At 38.6% G+C, this 16,154-nt stretch overlaps 1 protein-coding gene across 1 annotated transcript in view; it reads left to right on the top strand.

Moving 5' to 3' along the window:
* Nucleotides 1–7,360: 7,360 nt before the first annotated feature.
* Nucleotides 7,361–16,154, top strand: part of ctnnbl1 (catenin, beta like 1) — a 49,949-nt gene continuing 41,155 nt past the window's right edge. The window contains exons 1-6 of the mRNA XM_072367076.1: nt 7,361–7,508; nt 9,602–9,817; nt 11,401–11,507; nt 11,760–11,901; nt 12,262–12,357; nt 15,526–15,619. Coding sequence (XP_072223177.1) covers nt 7,479–7,508; nt 9,602–9,817; nt 11,401–11,507; nt 11,760–11,901; nt 12,262–12,357; nt 15,526–15,619 — 685 coding nt within the window. The 5' untranslated portion in view covers nt 7,361–7,478. The remainder of the gene's footprint in view (nt 7,509–9,601; nt 9,818–11,400; nt 11,508–11,759; nt 11,902–12,261; nt 12,358–15,525; nt 15,620–16,154) is intronic.

Here is a 16,154-nt window from a genome sequence, read left to right as displayed (position 1 = left end):
CCCTTTTGACATCAACATGCAAATGGTTCCTTTTTTTTTGCATCATTTTGTGAGTCATCCACAGGGCTACTGATCTCCAGGGCATCCATTAATTAATCTATTCATATTTACAGGATAGGGGTGGGCTGGAGCCACCAGTACACATTGAGAAAAAGGTGAGATAAAGTGTCCAGTTGATTAGAAAACTAGCACATATAAAATTTGGAGGTATAAGCTGCCTCTGTTTTGTAGCTCTGTGACTTTAAATTGGGCGCTCGCTTACAATACACAAGGGTGTGCAGATTAATTAATTTAACTCATTTTCATGCCTTTAAGGAGCTGCTAATCCCACTAAAGCACTTCCATCACTATCAGTTTCACTGGAGAGTTTTTGCATCACATCTTTTTCTAAATTCTCCTTTCAGAGGCTTTTCCATCAGCAAAGAACAGTGTCTCTGTATATATATGCATGTGTCATTTTATGTTTGCTGGCTTTTCTGATTAGCTGCCCCTAGTTTGCCATCACCCAAAGGCGTGGGCCACCACCACAGCCATCATAGTCATAATAGAGATAAAATTAATTTCCTTTCTCACCCTCTATCTCTGCCTGCCAGTCTACACCTCCTCCGTCTCTTGTTCTCCCTCCCTTCTCAGTCTCTCTCCTCCTACACCGTGCCTACATACTTTTTTTTTTGTAAAGTGTGTATCATTCCTCTTGCTGTCCCCCCTCTCTTTCTCCTTTTCTTTGTTTCACTGCCATGTAACAGCAGGTCAGGCAGCATTCTTCAGCCTCCACTGAGCTGAAAGTGGAGAGAGAAGCTTAAGAAATAGATCTGGTTGGTTCTTTTTTCTATGAATCAAAAGTATGCCATCCTACCATGCACTTCTTTATCTATTAGGTACTGTTCTACCCTAATGTAAAACAAATAGTGAACAGTCAAGTTGAAAGAATAGTGCCAACACTGGAAAATGAACTTGGTCAAAATTTTCAAGCTCAGGAATCGTAGCCAAATAACCCTTCGTGAAATAAACACAATTTTTCAGTGATAGCTTTTCCAACGGTGACAGTTTCTGTCTAAGCCACCTCTGCTCTTAGCTGAAGGTATTCGGGTGTTTGATGTCATATAGGAATTGCCCCATGACAGTATCACATTTAATATGCTTTTCTTTAATCTACTTTCCCCCCCTGTGACAGAGTTCATGTTTCACAACGGTCAGGTCTTTTAAATTTTTGTAGAAATGATCAAAAATACCATCAGATGCTCACACAAACTCTGAAAATGAAAAGAGAACCAGATCAAACCGATATTACAGATATTGCAAAAACTGTGGTTGTCATATTGTTTTTTTTAACTTTATTCCCTTTTATCCCGAGATCAGTTTATATGTCCTGACATTTTCCTTTCTTCTTCTTTCTTCTTCGTTATCCATCAAACAGCACAGAACCTGACATGAAAAGTGGTCAGAATGAAAGGTAAAGGCAAAGAAAAACAAAGGTATGAGTTCTTAAATTTCACATTCACAAGATAATCTATCTTGCCAGGCCTCAAGCTAGCAGTTTGTGGGCAAAATGTACAAGTTCAGATCAACTAGCTTCTTATAGAACTATGGGTGAGTTACAGGTGTGTCTACAGCTCTATATGGCTTAGTTTAGCCACTTGGTTGATGTCTACAGGAGATGGTTATGAAAAGTTTTTTTCCGTTTTTTTTCTTCTGTTGTTTCAACATCTTTTCCAAACAGTTTCTATGAAGGACCTCTCGGATGGCTCTCTGTAACATCTGGTACCTCAGGTTACATGCAAGCTGCCACAGCTGGAAACAAAAACAACACCACAGCCCATTCATGCCAATCTCTGAAAAAATTTGATCCAATAAAAAATGAGCCAGACTTTCCCGAATCATGCCCACAGCTGTCGTGCTCCCATATAGACCTTAAATGTGAGAAGCATGCAGTTATATTCTCTACTCTGCGCTCTGGGGTGAAGAGTATGTTGGTTAAAAGTTGCTTATTAAATACAGAATGAAATTAGATTTTTATCTGAAGTTAACTTAGCGACAATGTGCTTGTAAATGTAATGTAAATGTGTTTTATGTGCGTGAGAGGCATTGTATGAATGATACAAACTGACTTTAGTTCGTCACCTCACCATCTGTGCAGGCACAGGCAAGAAAGAAAAAGAAACCAAAAAAAAAAGCAGAGACTGCAGCAGAATGTTTATTTCTTTACTTATTTGATTTATAAGACCATATTTCATGCATGAAGCAAAATATTATTGGGAACATCCAAGTGTTTGATGTTGATTTGGGAACTGGTGAGGAATAGGGCTTAGAACTGGACTCTAAGCTTTTTTTTTTTCTTTTTTTTTTGCACCACTTAACGAGGGGGAAATTATAAGGTAAATATGCCCTTGTCCTCTCTCCCCTCCTTTCCTCCTTTAAAAAAATAACGCTGGCATCCTGAATTTTAAGCGCACTTATGTTGGTCTCTGCTGAATGAGGCAATCACACTGACCTTGTGAATTCGTATTGTGCTGTATGAACAGAGAATGGGAAATGATTCTGTGGAAATGATCCTGCAGCGTCACCCCAGAATAATTCTGCAGGGAAATAATGAGGCAATGATATTCGGCTGATAGTTGTTGCTGAAAAGCTGTAGGCTCTTTAAGGGATTTTATGATTTGTTAAGTATTGCACTGGTCAAAAAATATTTGTAATAACTGAAACTTCAGAACAGGACTCACGCAGTTAGTTTATTATGATGGCTAACCTGTTTATGTAATATGTTACAATACACAGCATACTGCCGAAGTAATAATAGAAGTTTTGGATTTAGCTAGAGCCCTTTCAGTTCTTCTTGCAGTTCTTCTTTTAAACACAAAAATTGTTGAACCAAATAGCCAATTCAGTTCCATTACTTACGGCTCAGGGTAAATACTACGTCTTTGAAAAATTCTATGAAAATTCAAGAAGCAGGGTACACCCTGGAACAGTTGCCACTTCATTGCATGGCCAACACAGAAAGAAATTAAACAAATGCTCACTCTTATTCCCAGGGTTATTTCTATCCATCTTCTATACCCTCTTAATTCAATTCAGTGTCGAGCTGGGTGCTAGTGTCTATCCCAGCTGCTATAGGATGAAAGGGTATTTCCTGGGCTGGGTCGCCAGTCCATCACAGGACCAATTAGATACAAACGAGACAAACAACCACGCACACTCATATTCACTTCTACATTCAATTTAGAATCATAAATTGATCTAACGTGCATGTTTTTGGATGGTAGAAGGAAGCCAGAGTACCTGTAAAGACCTCAGTCATTTGTTAAAAAAGCATCAAGAAAGGCCCCAGCCGTGATTTCTACCAGGACACTTTTTGCTTGGAGGCCGTTTTGATTGTTAACTTGTTGTAAACATGGCTGTGCATCAAGTTTCCAGCAGAGCATTGTTGATTGTAGCACTGTAAAACAGAGAAACATGGCCTGAAAATGAAGTGAGTGTCAGAGCAGATAGAGGCTTTTTGTGTCAAAACAGGTTTGACTGATGGTGTCTAAGGGGGGAGGGCCTGGCATTCTATTATTTTGTGGAAACTGGATCAATTGTGTCAAAGCACAATGAGGCAGAACAAAAAATTAATACACCATCAGAACATCAATACATCAAGCTTTGCTCACTCGGACGCAGAAAAGCGATATACAAAAATTGTTAAATAAAGAATAAAATACTCCAAAAGAGGACTGATTAGTGAAGGTCTCAGAGGATGAAGGTTGTTACTGAACCACTTCTCAGGAGGGGAAACCAGGCGAAGCATCTGTGCCGGGCTACAATGTCCTAATATCTTATAGTGGTGCATTGGAACAAGCTTATGATAAATCCAAGTTTAGCCTCACAGGGGTTTAAGTTGGAGACAAACACAAGAAAGAATAATAGTAATAATACGTTAGTCATCATGATATCATTGATCCCAGTCCAGAGTTGGACATCTATTTGGAACCTGCACCAAGCTAACTCTTCCCTGATCGAGGAGAAGCACCACTCCATGATGTAGAAAGTTGATACAGTAGCAGGATAACAATCCCAAAGACTCCACTCACAATATCATCTTAAATCTAATCAGGTTTGAATAAACTTTTAAAGCACATGCGACTGAACTGCTGCTGTCATGGAAGCAAAATTATGCATATTCTTACATTTTTCGAAAGGATTAATCCTTCAGAATCAAGATTTTTCTCATTTGTTTCATATGTTTAGACACCATTGTTGCATGCTGAGTGCCTTAAATCTCCTAACAGATATTTTGAGTGGTATATGTATTTACCCTATATTTCTATTGACTGAGCATATCAATGTAATTAAAAAAAAAAATCTTGCGTATTTAATGTTTTTAAAATCTTTGCAATAAAGTTAAATGAACAGTTGAAATGTGACAGCCAGCAAAATGTTCAATACCAGGACACCTGTAAAAAATGAAATTAGATGGAATCAATCAATAAGTTTACTATTCACACCTGTCTTTTTATTTTTTTTAGTGACAGGACAAGATGTTCCTGTTAAAAAGACTTATGCATAACTATTTTTCACCTTAAATGAAATGCATCATTTCCATTCTGTCAGTTTAAGATATCATTTACCAGGATCATCACCTGATATTTCACTGTGGGCCAAGTCTTTAACCACCCAGGCTTGTCTAAATCGGATTGAGATGTGGCTCACTGTCATTTTCCCATTCAATATACACCACTGAACAATATCAGTTCAGTGGTGTTTTACACACATCTTGTGATAAATAGACATTGTTTAGCTGTATTTGAGATTCTGTATGAATTTTCACCCCACTAACTCACTTTTATTTGCTTTCACTTTTTTTGCTCTCTTTCCCTCATTCAGGTGCTTTTCCCCGTGTGGGGTGGCCCATCAAGCTTGACTGTTTGGCACAGGCCCTCCTTTAAATTGTTGTTTCTATTGCTCCACTGTCACAGATCACTGGCCAAAGACCTGACGGGCAACAGAGGCGTATACACCATGTGCCACTTATGCATTTCCCAAAGAGGCTCATTGAGAAGGTGATTTTCTGGTTGTCTGCAACACTAAGACAGCCAGGCGTATAAAGCTCTCCTACTGTGAATACAATAATATTTATCCCATAAGACTAAGATATAATGAAATATTTCCTCAAAATTGCTTTTAAGGATATAAACTTTCTTATAATTTGTTAGAGTGGTCTTGAACAATAGTTCTCCAGGCTTTCTGAAGGTACTTCAACGTTTATTCTTTGGACTTTGGCTGTTTGTTCACTCATTTTCAGTCCAGTCCTTGTACTATTATCATTTTTAGAAGAATGAGGGTTTTTTTGTTTGGTGTTTGTTTGTTAAGACACTTCACTCTGACCTATTAATCATTCAAGTGTAGAAAAAGGCACCAAACTCAAGGGATGAACCAGTTTTGTGTCTACGCATAACAGACATTTTAGCTAAGAACCAATTTTAAGTTTTATCTTTAGACACTGTTACCAACAGCATGTTGCAAATGAACAGTTTGTTCCCATTAACAAATTGGCTTTTATACCAACAAGGTGATTCCCAAAAAGCCGTTATCAGAAAACCTGGCTTTTCTCAGCATTGTGTGCAATGTGTCTTTAAAAAATGTGAGGAAACTGAGCAAGTGGAGGATGTAAGCAGAAGTGGCCTAAAAAACCATCTACAGCAGACAGACTGTATGAAATGGAATTGAACGTAATGTCCTTAAGAAATAGGGGGAAAAAACAGCAAAGACCAAACACAGGACCTGAGAGGTGCATCTAGACCTTAAATTATCAATGTACTGCTCACTGAAGCCACATCAGAAATGGTCTCCATGGAAGGGTGGCTGTACAGAAGCCGTTTCAAACAGAAGAGAAACAGGGAGAAAAGGCTGAGGTATGCCAAATGACACAAGAACTAGAGCCTGAACCTCAATATAGTGGGAAGCATTATAGGCTCATCTTGACAGAGAACAAAACAAAAGGTAGCCAACATCCAAGGAAGAGCTTTGGGATGTCCTTCAATAAGACTGGAGAGCTATTCCTGAGGGCTATTTAAATGAATTAAATAGAAACTTTTCTGAGATGGTTCAGGCTGTGTTCTTCAACATTTTAAAAACTTGTTCTACTCATGTAAACCAAATACAGCAGACCCTGGAAAAGTAGGAGCAGAAACACTAAACTCTGCTTAGAAGGACAAGTTTTGCAGTGTTATTAAAGTTAGGAGGAGCAAGTTTAAAACAAAAAATAATTCATGTTCTGATTACAGAATATGTGAAGGGTCCTTCAAAATGTTCTTTGTCTGGCTCAAAGCAGTTCTCTCATATAACAACGGGAGGAGCATTTAAGGCACGTTTCTTATCACTTTCAAGTCTGTATTCACTAGTTTCTTCATCTTACATTTACTTTGCACAGAGAGCACACCTAATCAGGCTTCCACCCTACATCTGATGAGGCTTTCCAGCACTGTGTAATTAAAGGCAATCGTGATCTTTGTGCTCACTCCAAACAACCTCTGCCTGCAAAGGAAGTGCAGTGGTTGAGAAATTTTATCAAACAAATAGAAAACATGCTCATTCCATCTCAGAAAGCTATCCATAAAAATACCTAGTTACTTATAAGAGCGAACCTGCTAAATGACTCTGTCTCTGATTAATTCAGGTGCATGGGCTGTCTTGTCTCTCTGTTCATCTTACCATCTTCTTAGTTTTGTAAGTGTTAGCGATAAGATCTTATAACAATGAATTTCATTACGACAGACAGAAGAGTTGTCACCCATCCGTAGGAGACATAAAACTTTTGCGTCGTCCGAGAACTTTATGATGTGGGATTTTATGATTATTAGGCTGACGGCTTCTGCATTTTTCACCGTACAAAGTGAAAAGCTTCTTGGGGCACCCCTGTGTTGCAATATTGGACCATGTACCATTTACATGGATGTGTTGAGGTGAGTTAATTAAAAGGAATTACAACCATTTAATAAATAAAGGACAAATGTTAAAATTATTTAGTTTAAATGTTTATTCAAAGAAGTCAGGGGAAGCTCAAGATTTTGTACAGAATTGAAAGTAGGTTACAATACAAGTCAAAGGTTTGGGGACACCTACTGGGACCCAAACTAGTATAGAAACATTCCAATGCACATTAACTTGCATCAAATCATGTTCAGATTAAAGTATCTGAATCTTCTTTCTTTGTTGTATCATATTTAATGTAAATTCATTTTCAATCCTTTACACGTGAATATGAGCTTAAAGACCCATTAAAAAGGTAGACCAAAACGTTGACAAAGGTCTACACTCCCTTCAGCTAAGCTCTTTACAATAACGATAACAGTTTACGACACTGACTACGACAATAACTCCTTTACGGTAGGCATGTGTATGTCGGCAGTTCTTGTAGCTAGCTGATTAGCTCATCGTGCAGCCTCTTTCTCAGTTTTCAAACAAAATTCTTTACCGGTGCAGGCTCTTAACCTGGACAAATGGATGTTGGAGAGCTCTTAAACTATCAGGTATATAGTTTTATTTGCAAATAAATGTTAGGGAAGACCTACGTTGATAACTTGAAGTTATTTGATTCAGTTTGTGGCATCAAACACCGCTGCTGGAAGTTACAAATGAACGTAAAAGAGCAGACTAGTTTAGCGTCGTTGTGTACTATTTAATGTTGTTTCTTCAGTTAACCGCCTGTAAATTACCAGTATGTTGCGCTTGAACGACAAAAGAACATTATGGTCTTTGTTTATCATTGGATAACGTTAACAGTAAGCGAGTTAGCTTAAAATATGCTGTAATCAACGTAGGGAAAGCCAATAATTTACTCTGGATAGTAGCTGTGATTGCATTAACCCGTTTCATGAAACATTTAATTCCTCGTATTTTAAAATTGAAACTCCGTGCTTGTATAATCTTGAATACTAATGTGCCTAAATAAATATTGAAACTAAATAGCTCTTCGGAAACTTAACGTTGCTTGAATTAGTGCAATAACCAGTTCTTAATTTTTATTCTCGGATTTTGTACATGGGTGGATTTCATAATTTTAGTATTATTCGTAGTACTTTTATTGTTGGATATTTGTTCCTGTACCAAAAAAAAAAAAGCATACAAAGTTCTGTTAAAGCTTGATGCTCTGACTCTATATTGAGATTCTGTGATGATGGTTGCCGTGTTTGATCATTTCAGGTACAGGAAGATACTGGATGTGTGGAATGTAATGCATTTTATGCCTTATAATTTGATTGAATAACAGGCTTTTGGACTGTGTGCTCATTTAGGGACAACCTGAAAAAGGTTTCCCACCAGGACATGTTTTGTGACACCATTATTACTATATGAGTTACTTTGCCTGCTGGTGGTTTTAATGTAGTGGCTGGTTTGTGGTGCATATATGTTCATACTTGGTGCTAAGTGCATGCGCACAGTGATCAGCTTTGATTGGTCGTCTTCCAAAAAGAAGGTTGGTGGTTCACTCGCCATTGTGTCCACATGTGTTGGTGTCCTTGGGAAGGACACAGAACCCTTCTTTGCCTTTTTTCTTTTTTGACTTTGTCATACAACTCTTGAACACTTGCTTCCATGTAATATTTTTTTGTGATCTGATCTCAGTTACCCCCTCTACATTCCAATAAACACGCCACACCAGTGTTTGCCAGGATTTCCTCTTCAGAGTCTGTGCTCTCGCGTAAGATCATTTTAGGCATCATTTGACACTTTTTGCACAAAATACGCAGGTCACCATTATTTGTAAAACGAAGACGTGCGAAGAATCATCAATTTACCAAGAAATCAATAAACAGCAACGGTGTGGCTGCAGTTTAGACCAGAGAGGATTGCTGCATAGAGGCGTTAATCGTGCAAATTAAGTTGATTAAAGAGAATGCAACAATTTAGAGCTAATTGAAATTAAACTTGAAATAGTACAGTGATGATATATCTCAGCATTAATGCTTTTTTTATATATATATAAATGTCCTTATTTTCAATTTGATGGCAGCAATGTTTTTCCAGAAAAATCAGACATGTTTACTCTTGCGCTGCATCACTTCCTCTTTTATAATCCCTCCATAAATGTCTGTGAATTTATGAGAGTGGATGTAGGACAAGTGTTGTGTTTGCTTTGCTTTCCTTTTTTTTTTTTTTAGTGGATTTTTTTTAATGGATATATATATATATATATATATATATATATATATATATAAATGATGAAATCCCCCAATTGCTTGCATTTTTACATTTTTTAAAACATTTTTTAAAAATTTATATTGCTCAACTGTTTTACCCATTTGTACGTGCTGAGCTATTATAAAGAGTCAGAGGGAAGTTTGGGAACCATTTTAGAAAAGTTTCAAAAAACAAGGTCACCACCTACCATGAGTATGTTCCAACCAGTCAGATGAAAACCATGTACAATAATTTTTTCCCTTTTGAAAATTATTACTATCAACTAAATGTAAGGTTTAGACAATTTGGGTTTAGACTATTGCTTTAATTTTCAGTTCTACACAGTCTCTTAACATTTTATATTGTATGTGCTGTATCCTTTTCCTGCAAACTCAACTCTTGAGCTATACTTCCCATTTCACCATCTCTTTTCATCTTTCAGCCTGATAGAGGAGCAAAGCGTCCCAGGGAGGGAGATGGAGGAGCAGCAGGAGGAGAGGACGACCCCAGAGGAGGGAAGCAGCAGAAAGGGCCGGGTGCAAGGGAATTGGCCAGATATCGGGAAAGTGTTGCTGAAATGAGGGAGACTGAAGAGCTGACTGAAGACAAGAAGAAGATCTTGGATAAACTGATGGACCAGGATGAGGAAGAACCAGAGGTGGGGGAAATTATGATATCATTGCAAATATTTTTTCTGTTAAGTATTCTTTACTCAAACTTAATCTGAAGCCTATACTTGGAAATGTTTCCTTCCTATTATCACGAGTGCTGTGAAGCATTCTGTTACAGTTATGCAACTGAATGCGTCTTTGTCCAGGAGTTTACTGTCAGCACTTGTTACCTCATCAACCATCATTCACCTCATAGCTTAGTTTTTTGGACAAAAAAGAAGTAGTGCGATGTGTACACGGTGCGTAGGAAAGTCAAAATGCATTGATTTTAGTTGCAGAGCAATAATGGTCTTACATTGGAGTTTCTTTTTCTATGTTGTCGCTGGAAGTTGTGGAGGTTTGTCTGAACACATTAGATAACCATAGATGCACGATGTTGCAACTTTTCCACCGTATTGGTCGCTCTTGTTGATCTGAATTGCAGTCTGTGTGCTGTGAAACTGGATTTATCCATCTAAATGAAGGAGTTAAGTCATTTCTTAAGGCATGGCAACTTGCATCGGTGTAAAACTCCCATTTAGTTGCTGTTGTGCATGTAAATGTCTTGAAAATCTCATTACTCAGGTGTGTAATGGTGGGGAGAATATGAGAAAAAAATGAGAACAGATTATTAGATGGAATCTCCTTGTGTTCTTCCTTCAATTTGTCTGATACCAGTGATGTGTACTACAAAGCCAGACTAATGGGTTAGAGAGGTTTGCTGAGCTGAAAGTAAGAGTTTTCCTCTTTTTTGTACGGAAGAAGTGACAACTTGTGTGTAAAATGTGCCCTTCTGTCTGAGCATAGAGCCCTAAGACGAAAGCTTGTGTTAACAAAGACAGTGGAGAAGCACTAATGTAGTGCCTTTTGTCTCTGATTGGAGTTTTAGTTTTTGTCAAACCAGCTAACACAAAGAAAACTTTGCTGTGTTGAACTTGCTTCGTAGGAACATTCCTCAGGTGAGAGGAGATTGTTGACAAAGCCATCTCCACCACAGACTTCATCAATGAGCCCTCTCACGTAACGAAACAACGTAAATGGTCTTGTATTCAGTTATAAAATGAAACGATCATCTCGGCCGTGCTGGCGTCACAAGGCGTGTGCGCTCCATATGAGATCCATCTGAGTCTTTAGGACTTGTGGCAGCATAATGCAGCCACAATTTAAAGGTAACACCAGGATGATGTCTATGGGATTCCTACTGCTAGGGCAGTGCATTTGAAAAACTCATCTATAATTTAGTCCTTATTATCTCACACTGCAGCTTTTTCGCTCTGTCAAGAGACACTTAGAGCAAAGAGCTGCACTGTTCCATAAAGTCAGACAGTAGAAATGTCCTAACCAGTCATTATCTGCCCAGCACTTTACAGCTTTTAAACCATCCAGAGGTCAAACAAATTCCCTTTTCTGTGAAATGTACTCATATTGCCCCCGGTTAAAGAAAACCTATATTGTCTGCTCACATAATTCAAGCCACCTTGGTGCCTCTTTGTTATAGTAACTTTTTTTCTTTTCTTTTTTTCTCCGTCTCTCTCCCCATTTTCTCCTCCCTTTTTTTCTCTCGTCTTTGCCTTCTGTACTAATCAAACAGGCAGAGCCAGTTGATGAGAGCTCAGTGAAGAAAATGATCCTGACCTTTGAGAAAAGGTCTTACAAAAACCAGGAACTGAGGATTAAGTTTCCAGACAATCCAGAGAAGTAAGAACATTGCTGCTGGTGCATATTGTTTCACTTTGAGCTCATTAAAACTTATATTTGATAAGTAACATACTGCATACCAATTAAGGAAAATATTCTAGACTTATTGAGGGTTATTACTGAATCTTTGTAGCTGCATACTGTGTGTATCACTTAGGAAATTTCTCAGTGGTTCATCCAAAGACTTCCAAAATTGCAAGAAAATCTGCCTGTATGACACATAACATGCAAACTTCTGTGTTTTTAAACCAGGTTCATGGAGTCAGAACTGGATTTGAACGACATTATTCAAGAAATGCATGTGATTGCCACAATGCCAGATCTCTACCATCTGCTGGTGGAGCTCAATGCTGTCCACTCACTGCTGGGCCTGCTCAGCCACGAAAACACTGATATCCTTTCACATGGAGATTGAATCACACAATCTTTGAAAATGACTGAATCTTGTTTAAAGATGGAAATCTTTAACTGGAATGATTGAGGTTTAAGAGCCACATAAAAACCTAAAAAAAAACTCTGCATTAACAGCTAAAACAAAGACAAAACTCAACAAAGGAGGGCACTGAAACTGGGATGCACCTCTCAGCGACTCGCCCAAATGTCAGACCAAAGTTGAGCTTGAGCTGAGCTTTGGTTATTGTGGGTGACATGGAACAATTTGATCCTTTGTTTTGGGACTGTTACAAGTCATGCAACGCTAAATCGGTGGAGTTTAATTGTCACACAGTCTAATTGTCCTTAACCTGAAGCACATGTCGCCATAGCAGTGGTGGACCTGCTGCAGGAGCTGACAGATATCGACACACTGCATGAGAGCGAGGAGGGTGCCGAGGTTCTCATAGATGCTCTGGTGAGTTAAAAATTTACATCAGACTTTGATGATATTGATGAAGCAACACTTGGTGGATCAATACTTAACTTTCTGTGCTACTACTTCCAAACTAGGCAGAGGAGAATTGATTACTTGGTCTTTTTTAATGAATCCAAAATAGGACTTCTGACATTTAGGTTTTTTTTTTTGGGTTAAGATTTTGTGTTAATTGGCTGGGTAGAAGTCTTTTGAGGCCATTTTTGGTCTACTTTAGAAAGGTTTGCGATATGTTTTTTGCTGTTTTCAGGGATCAAACCTACAATTTTGTCAAAGTATGAAAAGCCAGTCAGTGTATTTTTTCCTTTTTTTTTTTTTTTAACTTATGATGGAGAACAAGAAATGAACAGAGAGGCACAGACTTTGTCGGGCTCTTTTTTCCCACCTTTTTCTTTGTCTGCCACCAGCTCTGCATTTTATTATTAGGTCTTTGTTAAAGATGTCTTTGCTCCTCCCTCTTATTGTATATACAGCCCTCTTACTCTCCTTCTTTTTTTTTGTAGCTTAGCCTGTCATGCTGTCTGTGAAGCAGAGAGACTTATACATAAGAGGGTATCAATATTGTTGATATCCCATATCAGTTCTCTGGCATTTACAGCGACACGCACAAAGGTCAAACTACAATAATGCGCAGTTATACCTTTTAATGGAGGAAAGAAGTGAGTGCCTGAGTCTTCATGGCTGTCACTGGGACTCCACATCATAGAATCCAACGGCTTGTGTCTCACTGCTGTGAATCACTACGGTTACCCCTGTGTCTCAGGGGCCTTTGAGCCATCAGACCAAATATTTTAAACCTGTTAGTATTCAGTTAGTTCTGACTACAGGCATTTTGCATAGAGCTTTAGATACAGTTTGGCTTCCTGACTTTCACTTTTTTTACACCCAAAGATTCCCATTGACGTTACAACTAAGTCCTCTTTCTGTAAGAAATGATCAAGAGTGGAAGGCCACGGTGGCGGTCCCACCCTTGGACTTGCCAAGCCGGAAAAGAAGTGCGGTATAATTCCGTTTAAGCAAGTTGTTTGGCAACTCTTTGAAACCCTCAGCAATGTAATGAGCACATCCATACACTGATGTTCTGTGAATGTATCTCCTGCTTGCAAAAGTAAGTGCAAGTAAGTAAAGTTGAATATCAGTGACTTTGCTTAGCTTACAAGCATCATTTGTGGTTGGTTGAAATGATTCTTTACTGACAAAGACGAGTGATTTAGTGCCTGAAGAGTAAATCTCTCTTACACGAATTCACCTAACATATAGAAAGTGCTAGCTCTGGGCCGGAACCAGTTCATAGTTGGTTTATCATGAGAACTTTTTAAGAACCAGTTTGCTTTTCTTTGGACTTGAGGGCCACCATAGAGTCCTGTCATTACTTCATTGTGTAATTCTGTTCCCACCCATGCTACATGTCATCTGAAGTGCTTTTTAGTTTAATCTGAACTTCTGTGGAGGATCTGAATTAAAGGGGAGACACTTTATTTATGGACTACTATGTTTCGTTAGGTTCCCTTCAATGCAGTGTTTTGATAGCTCCAGTTGGCCCATGGCTTTAAAAAACTTGTTTGTACAAGTGGCGTTCGATCTTTTAATGTTGCCTGGCAGTGTTTGTAAAGCCTGACAAAGAAATGACAGTAGAAACGTCGGCTGATGGAACTAAGACAGTTCACAAACACTGACTGCTGTTTGCAACAGGAGTTATGAAGCTGACTGTCTGTATTAAAACATTAACAGCAGGACACAGAGATGTATAATGACCTCACACCCCGGCTGAAACTATTTCTAGCTTAGAAGTTTTCAGCTGGACTAGACGTTCCTCTTTTCTTTGCTTGTTTTGTTTTAATGACACTCACATAGTTTTAGTTACTAACCTAAGTAATATACATTTGAATATTTGTAATATATATATATATATATATATAGATATACAGTCTATATATATATATATATATATATATATATATATAGACTGCGAGCCAGGCCTTCTCGTCCAACATCAGTGTCTGATCTCACAAATGCGCTTCTGGAAAAATGGCCAACAATTCCCATAAACACACTCCCAAACCTTGTGGAAAGTTTGCCCAGAAGAGTTGAAGCTATTATAGCTGCAAAGGGTGGGCCGACATCATATTAAACCCTGTGGATTATGAATGGGATGGCACTTGAGTTCATATGCGTGAAAAGGCAAATGAGCAAATACTGCTGGTAATATAGTGTATGTGTTTGTGGCTTTATTCTTTTTGGACTAGCTTTTCTGACAGGAACAATCATAGAAGCAGCTGAACAAATGTAAGAAAACTCTTGTCAAAAAACAAAACCCAACATGGTGTGTGGGTTAGTGAATTGGCTTTTTAGATTCCAGTGGGTGACAAAGTATCTCAGGTGGCTTTACAGCACTCTCGGGATAAAGGTATAATATAAATGCGATCAATTTACCATGCAGTGGAGTGCCCATAACCTCACTCTTTTTTTTTTTTACAGCTATTTCCAGGGGAAGCAGTTTTAGGGCAGCAAGGGTTGGCTGATTCCATTCGTCTCTACTCTGTGCTGTAATACCTGCAGCTCCTCTGTCCTTGCTGCCAGAAGGCCAGGTGCTATCCTTGATAAGATAAATCAAAATGATTCACAACGATCTCCATGGCTCATAAATCAGCTTTGACTGTCTGTCTTCTTTTATCTGTAATAGTACTTCTATCCAGCCCACTGGCACCCCACGATCTTTGTTTGGTTATGAGTCCCAAAATCTTGACTTGACTGATAATACTTGGTTCCTTTTAGAGCTTCTCTGAAAGTGTCCAAGTTTACTCTGACAACTTGTGCACCCAGAATTGAACCATCACTGCTTCCCTGTATTCATCTACATCGTTTCTTCCTTCTCAAGTGTCCATTTTTCTTCTTGAAATATGTCGTCATATTTAAAGAAAAGGTTCAGCTCACAGACAAAGCGAAAGAATGTGACGTTGTGAGATTTGCGAAAAGTGCTGTGAAGAAATCGTTGTGATATTAAAGAGCTTATTAATGGGAAGGAATTGGTTCAGAATCATTTTCTCTACTGCACACACACTGCCAGACGTACCAGGTGTTGCACACTGACCTTGACGAAATTGAGGAAGCGCGTCAGAACCGTGACCTGAACTTAATTTCTGTTTGCAGTTGGAGGGTCAGGTGGTGGCCTTGTTGGTGCAGAATATGGAACGATTGGATGAACAGGTGAAAGAGGAGGCCGACGGCATCTATAACACACTGGGTAAGGAAAGAAATGCATTCTGTCAACATAAACCTTAAAAAAAACCTGTAATAATACACTGGAGTTATGGCAAAAGCAAACCCGATGTCTTTTTACTCAAATGCTAATTTCATGTAGCCAGGCTTGTTCAGTTTGGCTGAGCTAAGATGCTACAGCTAAGGTACTTGTTCATGTTCTGAACACAATATACTTACAGGTGCTGAATTTACATAGATATTTGTTTTAATTTCTCTGCAATGGTGCCATGTCAGCATTTACCAGAAACTGTAGGATGTAGCCGATCACAGCTGTGTACACGGGAGTAGATGGACTGACTGAGATGTTTACAGAGGAACACACTGGTTACAGTTACCCTGCAGTCATCTTTCCAGTGTAAACAAAACGCATCAGAATCAAACAGTTGGAACTGGCATACTGTCTTCAAATATTCATCATGTTTTGAACTGAATCCTAGAGCAGTCGGACTGACCAAACAAAGCAGGTGCCAGGGATGAAATCAGGATTTTTATCCCTTCTTGTACAGAGCCTCTTTCTG

Source organism: Leuresthes tenuis, unplaced genomic scaffold (assembly GCF_036924035.1).
Source record: "Leuresthes tenuis unplaced genomic scaffold, fLeuTen1.0.hap1 SCAF_16, whole genome shotgun sequence".
In the NCBI taxonomy this organism is placed as follows: domain Eukaryota; kingdom Metazoa; phylum Chordata; class Actinopteri; order Atheriniformes; family Atherinopsidae; genus Leuresthes; species Leuresthes tenuis.
The sequence above is the reverse complement of the archived record's forward strand: the minus strand, read 5'-3'. Positions and strand labels throughout refer to the sequence as shown.